An 8,940-nucleotide genomic window follows, 5' to 3' on the forward strand; every position below is an offset into this window, starting at 1 on the left:
AAATAGTTCGAGAACCAAGAAAGGTAAGAAGTTGTAATGGGCAAAATTGTCTCAAGTGTTTAATAAGCACAGTAGAGGACAAATATATACAAATGTATACTCTATTGTCCACATGAATTTTGACTACAGTGAAGTTTCATAAGCTTACATGTGTAGTGCACAGAGTAGGACTTCCATAGGAATGCAATATAATTTCAAAGAACTGTGTTCTACAATATTTTAACAGTGAAGGCCTTGCAAAATTTAATACTTAGAATAGGCAATTTATAAATACTTTTAAATGGAACACTGATGAAAAATATATACACCATTAAAAGTAAGACTTTGAATAGAGAAAACATATGCTAATTTCTTTTAAATACTATAGCTTTGGACAGTTAAGAAGACTGAGTAGGTAAACGAGTGCTGGCCCCCTCTCGATATCACAGCAAAATTACAACTAACCTACAGAACAACCGTCAAGGAAAATTACATGAAATCTAGCTGATCAGAAGTCCTATAATTAAGGATATACAGAAGAGGCCACCTCGAGATTGGTAGGAGAGGCGGAGATGTGAAATGGGTTGGTCCCAACCCATTTGGAAGTTGAGAATGGGGTGGATTATCTTGGCAGCAGAGGTTCCCCCTGGGAGGAGTGAAGGGTCCCAGGTGCATAACAGACTCCTCATGCCGGAGCACAAGTGCTAGGAAAAGGAGTATCCAGAACTTCTGGCTGTGAAAACCCACAGAGTTTATGGCTGGCTGAGACAGAGAGCTGTAACAGTCCCAGGTGTTCTTCTTAAAGAGCCAGCCCATGGACTGACTGACTAAGCTCCGACACTGAGAAAGTAGCTTAAAAGGCACCATGGACACACATGAAGGAATTGAATTGTCTGGCTTGAGGGCGGGAGCTGTAGGAGCAGAAATGCTGGCAGAAGATATTATTCCTTTGTTGAGCCCTCCCCATTTTTGGGTTGCAGACCATATCTTAGTCTCCATCAACTGGGCTAACACTGACTGTCTCACCTCTGTGATTACCTGAGAACCCATCTCACCCAACTTGTGTCCCACTCAAACTGATTCCAGTGGTTTTTCCATAAAAATGAGCTGTGTTGGCTCATTATGTGGACTTTCCTAAAATCTTTCAAAGGTTCACAAACCCCAAACAGGAAGCATCTCTCCTGGTGTGTCCCATATCTCTTGCTAAGCAACACCAAGCCCGGCATTAGTAGCAGCCAGCCTCGGTTCACAGATTAGCCTGTCCCAGGACCTTCAAGCTTAGCACAGATGGATGACATCTGTAGATCGCTTTCTAGCACCACCAGACTGAGCTTGAGTATCACCTAGCTATTTTCACAAATGACTCAATGAAAGGGTAAACTTGGCAGGCATCAGAGTCCTGCTAGGGCAAATTCTGCTCTGTAGGGTCAGCCCCAGAACAGCAGCTCCTCCACTATAGTCATGCCTAGTCCAAACAATAAAATAGCCTGAGGGTCAATCCATAGTACACATATTACATAAAGCCACTCTACCAAGACCAGGAGACATAGCACCTATACCTAATATATAGAAACAAACACAGGGAGGCAGCCAAAATGTGGAGACAAAGAAACATGTCCTAATGAAAGAACAGAACAAGGCTCTGGAAAAGATTACTTGGGGACAAGTAATCTACCAGATGCAGAGTTTAAGATGCTGGTTATAAGGATACTCAATGATCTTAGTGAAAACTTCAGCAGATAGGACACATAAAAATGGAGATAGAAAACATATACAAAAAGCAACCACAAATGAAGAATGCAATAACTGTAATAAAGTATACATTGGAGGGAATCAAGAGTAAATTTGATAAAGCAGAGAATCAAATCAGCAATATGGAAGGTAAGGAAGTAGAAAACATCAAATTAGGACAGCAAAAAATAAATAAATAAATAAATAAAATAAAAATATAAGGATAGTTTAAGTGGCACTTAAAGAGAAGGTAAGGGAGACTCCAGGACCTGGTGGCCAAATTAAACATATTGGCCTCTAGCTTAAAAGCAACAGGAAGTCAATAGAGTCTGAATACTCTCTGTAATATGAAGAGATTTGTATTTTAAGCTCACTGGCTATAGTGCAAAGACTAGACTATAGGCAACCCACTAGGTATTTTATTTAATATGTATATTTTGGGAGTTAGGTTATATGCAGCTTTATATTTCATTGGCTAAGTGTAAACTCATTACGATTTTTAATAACTCTATACCATTACTATCTTGTATAAGTATTACTTCAATGATATTTATGATAATATATAGTCAACAACACAAATCAGGAACTAGCTCCCAGGTTCATCATTGCACTTTTAACAAAATGTACTATTGCAATAAATACAGACAGAAACATACCCTTTGGGAAATAACAGCAATTGATTAATTTTGGTTTTTATTTTTTAAACAAATATTTTACCTTGGAATGCTGCTGGAGAATTTTGAGGAGGATACTCAGCTGGTGAATTTGTTCCTGGGTGAGAAGCATTCATTTGCGCATCTGTAACCCAAGAAGAGGTAAACATATATCTGCTTCAATAAAATATATGTTAGAAAGAAAAATACAATGTCTATAGATAAGTTTCATTTGTATGATCTTGTACTATATTGAAAGAAAGTGAATTCTTCTCTTAACAAAAGCTATGCCTATTATCAGAGTTATTTTGCAGTAGAATCCTGTTTCAAACAAATTCCCTTTTAAATATCATAAGAGAGTTGAGTTACCAGGGTTGATTGAATTTCTAATTTTCAAATATGCCTGATGAGTGTTCACTTCCATACTCTGATTTTGTTGGTGTTAGAAAAAATATTGTTCTAAAACCACTATAGACTGTGAAGAAAAAGATAAATAAAACTAGGTGGATGTGAGGATGGCAATAGAAGGATTATGGATGATTTTAAAGATATCTATAATCATTACTATAGGGATTTTTTAAATATTTAAAATAATGTATCTATTTCTGTATTGAAATATCCTTTTGATGCTTGCTCTGGAACTAGGAAATTCCAATATGTGACTTATACAAATCATGACTGACTTAACTACAATAAACTAACACATTAAACATTGTTATCTGCTAATCGAAGTGCCTAAAATAATCTTAATATACGTACAAATGGTTCAACTCTAGTTCTTCATATTTGTGTTTCTCTAGTCATTCATTTAGCAGCCAGACAATAAATATTTACTGAGAGTCTCCTGTGTCACCCATGAGTTAGGCTCTGGGGCTACATTGGTTCTGCCTTTATGGAACTTCTGGTCCAGTGGACACTACACTTATACCATGTTCTCTTCTCTTTCCTTATGACTTACTAACTGTAAATTCAAAAATTTTTTTGAATTATGGAGACATAGCATGAATATAGAAGAAAAAGTTGGTCAAACTTTTCATGATACTTTTCCTGTATGCTTCTCTTTCATGAATCTTCAAAGACCACTCAACACATGTGGTTTTGGCAGGAAGGCTGGACTGTGGGCCCCCTTTCTCCTCCATTCAATTGGCTTCATAATAATGTCAGCAGAATGGAGTCCCTGGAGACTATCCAAAATCAGGGTACAGAGAATCCTCTACTTCCATGATGGCTTTTTTCTGAACAGACACTGCAGGATACCCTGAATTATCACAGATCTCTGAAATACCACATGCCATTCGATCTCAACTATTCCTCTGTTTCTCAGCTTCAGTTGAGGGGCCTAGTTCCTAGTTCTCTAGTTCTCAAGGCTCTGCCACAGCCTCTGCCCCCAACCTGTGTTGAAGATGACAGGATCGTGAACTCAACAGATCTCAAGACAACACATTTCAAGTTTTACTTAAAGACTTATCCTTAAAAGATATATGTCACATTTTGGCAATTCTCAATAGGCATCATTGTTTGAACAATAGTAAACACACATATGTCCATGACCTAACAGATTTAAGAAATCAGAGCTCATATCTGGGGTTTTGGTACTAGAGCAATGATCCAGGTGTCAGAAATTTTCAGTGGAAATTCATACAAAGAGAAAAAACATGAATTGGCAAATGGTCAGGTAGACCAAAGAGCATATAATTTTTTGGATGGATTTGTGAAATACAACTTAAAATAATTTATAAAATCATAGGACTGTCACATTGTGGTAAAGCTATTTTATTTATATTTATATACATTTATGCATTCCATTTTAATTTATGCATACATACACCCACAATTTATATATATAAAATGGAAGAGTTAAAAGGTAACAATGACTGTGGCCAAAAGAATGTTTCTCAAGTGATTTGAAGCATCCTAAAGCTTACCGCAAGAAAAACAGCTTAATACTATATAAATTTACATTTAAAAGGCTTTGAGTTTTGTAAAAAAAAAAATTAAATTATGAAAGCAAACATTAAGAGAAGATCACGAAACTTCCTGAAGGAAAGCTGAGGTTTCTGGTCCTAATAAATGATATTATATGTAGCAAGGCTGACACTGTAGTGAGAAATAAATATCTTTGGCTATCTAAACAAAGATAAACATATTATAAATCCTTTCAGAAAACACAATTTTATTTTTCATATTTTCCCCCATATGTATTGTTTTTCTCTCCAGAACCTCAGTTTTAAACAGAGAAAGTATTTTATTATATGCTTTGTCATACCCAATTTATTTAGAATTTTCTTGAATAAAAAAAAAGCCAGAACATAATGATCAGTACTTAATTAAAATTATTCACATGTGCATGTTATGAAATATATATCAGGGGTGTATCTGAGTATTTTATTACAATGAACTGACATATTAAATTTATTATGTTAATTAATATGATTTGAGTATTCTATGTATATGAGATGCACATAGAAAAGGGAAAACTGATCTGGATGGATACAGTATAAATTATACAACATATTTTCTAGTAAGCCTAAAATTTCTTAGGTTTATCAAAGGCTTTATTTTTTTAAGGAAAAATTAGTGATGGTGAATATTTGTATATATTTTCTCTATAGTCAAAACACTGAATTAGACTTTGGATTCTGGAGCATAAACAACACAAAGCAAATTATGTCCTTTCAGAGACTGAATAAAACATATGACAAATAACATTAACAACAAATTTAACATTATACTAGAAAAGCAAATATTTAATTTACTTAATTTAACTGACTTACTTTGTTTGTCCATGACTTAGAGTTCTGAAAAAGAAGACCTGATGTTAATACCTTGTCTACAATTTTATTGGTCAAATATGACTGTTGTAATAAGATACTATGAAACCATACATATGCATAAAATATTCCCTTATTTTCTAGTTTATCAGAATCTGGTCATTTTAAATAAACCCTTTGTCCTGATCCATTCCCCATTGCTATGTTTCTAATTAGGACTCCAGAAGTTGTGGGTCAGCCCACATGGTAGACAGCGTGAGACTGGGCCCCAGGTATGGTTCAGCATAAGAAGGAAAAAGGCTATCTATAAGGTCACATTACTGCAAATATCTCTGGATATTTTGTGTCCTATGGACATGTTCTGTCCAGCTTGAACAGTAAATCTGAAAAGGCCTGACCCTTTGTTCTATGCTTTAAAATATGCTTTTAGCCAGAGAACACTCTCAGGGGTTGTCATAGTTGTAGTACCATGACAATCCAACCAAAACTTTGTGTTTAGTTACTTCTAGAGAAAACAAAACAAAACAAAACAAAACAAAACAATATTGTACTCAGTACTTCAGCCCTCCAGTGCCTTGATCCTATCCTACTCTTTTCTACTATCCAGTCACTACTTTCCCTATCTCTCCACTTTACAACCCAACCCCCTGTATGCCTGTTAATTACAATTAACACATGAGGCAAAAACTCTGTTACTTAATTGTTTTATCTCGCACTCATACACTAACATAAATCAGCCCTGCACTGCACAGGCCCTCTCCAGTCTTGGCTGCCACTTTATTAAATCCTCCTACTGTGTTGTCTTAAATGGTAAATAAAAGTTAACTGATCCCTCTATATCCATGATCAAAGACTATATGTTAAAAGTAATACTTATTACCTTAAAATATGCTAAGAGTACCTTAACAGATCTGTAAAGTTAAAAGACTAAAGTTCTGGAGTACAAATAGGTAGTATCCCTTAATTAACATGCTAGACTGGACATCTCTAAAGTCGTTATCTATCCCTTGTTGGTCGTAGGACACCACTCTTTAATATGATTAGTTTAAAAAATATTCTATGGCCTTTAACCAATTTAACAGCAATTTTAAGTGACTATTGTTTCCATCATTCTCCCCTTGTCTACAATGTCAGAAAGGCACTCATTTTAAGGATAAATTGTTACAGGAGGAACACAGGCAAGTCCCCCACATCCCGTGTGTGTGTGTGTGTGTGTGTGTAACTTTATTAAAATAAATTTTTTTTACTTAAAACAATTAAATAGTTTTAATTAGAAGATATTTTTTTCTGACATTTAGTTGTTTGAATCTGAGAAGTCCAGTGTCAATCAGAAAGAAAGGATGTGCCAGAAAGAGAAAATTCATGCTGTAGCTCACGTTAGTAACAGGTGGAGGCTCTTAAGCAATGGAGTGCCATAAGTTCCCAAGTTCTTGCCAAATAAGTACCAACTATGAATACAGGAGTATTTACCTTTCTTGGGGTCAGAGATCATTCCCTCCTTGCACAGAAATCCAAGGAAGAGAAAATTAACAGACCCCAAAACAGAGCTCATTTGTTCATATTTGCTCTTTTCTCTCCTACTTGGTTACATTATTTTGAGTCTTAAAACAAAGGTTTGTGAGGATGAGTATTTGCTAGGAAAATTACTGCAGAACAAAATCTAAGTCCTCACTCTCTTGTAGGTTTTAGAATTTTTGCTATTACATAATATCTCAAGCATGAAAAACAGTATGTCATAAGCTCTGGTGCAAAATGTTAAGTGACAGTTGTGCCTGTATGTGTGCCAGGTAGAAGAAAGTCCTTATAGATTGAAGATTTCCACCATGTTCATCCTTGTCCTCTCATTTGCTGTTTTAAGAATCTTTTGATTTTCTCATACTTAATGAGGCTCTTGGTTTTGGAAATGACTGAGTTGAGGCTTGGGTGAATTAATTAGTTAATTAATTAACATGATAACGTTTAAATAATGCCTCCCACTACTCCTATAAGAAATAAATCCCAAAAAGACTTCAAAAAAGAGAAAATCATATTTATCCTATACTAAAAGAAAAGAAGTCTCTAATAAAGTCATATTATATATCATACCCCTGGAATCTAAATTGCTTCAAGACAAATACAAAACTGTAAATTATAATCCAATTACTACACACTTTTTCCTACTAAGTGAGAGGTTCTGAGGAGATTAAGACATCATATACTGTCTTAATATAAGTATATCTCTGTTAAAATTATTCAGTCAGATATCATAAGGCTCATTGCTGCTCTGGAAAATTAATTATAAACTTCTACCACTAGGGATATGTTATGGTTCCACAATTCATATTACAGTGAAACCCATTAACCATCTCTTGGGGTCCTGGAATTTCTATCCCATTGCTTTCAAAAAGTATTGTAAAATCTGGAATCCAAGGGGGAAGCATCGCTCATTTTGGAAAATCCTGAAACTACCTGTCTATAAACTAGGCAAAACTAGATTTGATTATTTATCCAAATTTACTTAATTGCCTAAGAATACAGCAGTTAACTTTTTTCATCCGATGGGGATATATGTTCTAAATTACTTTAGCAAAATGTTACTGCTCTAAAAACATCACAGAATTCTATATCTCTAACTTCCTATGAATAAATGAGAATGAGACAGTAGGCTAGGAAGAGGGGAGAAACTGGGCACAGGAAGTAGAGAACCCAACACTTGCTGAGGTAAGTCACAAATAAAATCATTTCCATGTTGTTCAGCTTGTTTATAGGTAAATTTTGTACATTTAAAAAGATTTAATTAACATCTAAGAACAAAAGCATTCGTTGAACTGTGGTTTTGGTAAAAGATGAGCAGAACAAAAACAGATGAGTTTACACATATAAGTGGGCCAATGTGTTGTTGAACATTTGAGTACATCAGTCCACCATATGTGCAAGGTATAGGATGGAAGTGGGGTCGCTGAGACCAATTTATAAATGCAAAACATCTGGTACCAGGGAGTCTTCCTTTAAAAATCCACTACTATATTTTATGTTCAGGAAAACAAAACAAAAATATTCAGAACCACTTTGGGATAGCATTTTAAAATAAACCTTGAAGAAAAAAGTAGATATTACATAAACTGGGACCAACAGAGAGTTAAGTGTTCTACAATGATAATAGTAAACCAAAAAGACAAAAGAAACAAAAGTTAAAGTTTATGTCAGTTATCCTAGCTTGGTTGCTTTATTCACCCTGAAAAGCCTTTCTCAGAGCTCCCTCACAAATTTAAGTTGTTTTCTATCCCCCTTATAAATAAAGAAACTATGCCCAGAGAGTGAATGGTTACTTAATGTTATACAGCTCACTAACTAGTTGAATTAAAATGATTTGTGATTCATGTCATTTGTATTCATGTCTTTGATTCATTGAAAAAAAATCTCTCAAATTGTCAAGTTTCAGTAAAATTTGTTAAAAGACTATCTTTATGGCATCTTTCTTATGAATTTCAAATCTACTCATGGCCTTTTTGTTTTTACCAGGACAGGCAAGAGTTTTTGTAAGCACTTACTAAATTCGAAATTTGGAAAATGAAAAAAGCACGATTATTAGTACTGATGAACTACAGTACTTTGGCTTTTTCAATTTAGCGCAATTTAAGAAAGTGCAATAGTGTGTGTGTATACAACATACATAAATGCACATGTATAAATATGTATATAAATATTCACCTAATATAGAGCTTGTGTTTTTTTTTCAAAGAATACCGATTGAAGGCAGAGAGCATGTAAGCCACTATAACAATCACTAGAACAAAATGACAGACAATATATTATTAAAAATACCC

The 8,940-nt window shown here is 34.6% G+C and overlaps 1 protein-coding gene across 6 annotated transcripts in view; it reads right to left on the minus strand.

Annotated features, from left to right (window-relative positions):
• Positions 1-8,940, minus strand: part of LOC120593713 (phospholipid scramblase 1-like) — a 28,355-nt gene that overhangs the window by 17,474 nt on the left and 1,941 nt on the right. For 3 of the 6 annotated variants that reach the window (XM_039851584.1, XM_039851585.1, XM_039851583.1), the window contains 2 exons: positions 5,138-5,161; positions 2,428-2,508 (listed from right to left, as the gene is read on the minus strand). In XM_039851584.1, the coding sequence (XP_039707518.1) occupies positions 2,428-2,508; positions 5,138-5,150 (94 nt within the window). In that variant the 5' untranslated portion in view covers positions 5,151-5,161. Of the gene's footprint in view, positions 1-2,427; positions 2,509-5,137; positions 5,162-8,940 lie in introns of those variants that run through there. The other 3 variants (XM_039851587.1, XM_039851586.1, XM_039851588.1) reach the window with 2 other exon arrangements.

The sequence above is a fragment of the Pteropus medius genome, unplaced genomic scaffold, assembly GCF_902729225.1.
Source record: "Pteropus medius unplaced genomic scaffold, Ma_sr-lr_union100, whole genome shotgun sequence".
In the NCBI taxonomy this organism is placed as follows: domain Eukaryota; kingdom Metazoa; phylum Chordata; class Mammalia; order Chiroptera; family Pteropodidae; genus Pteropus; species Pteropus medius.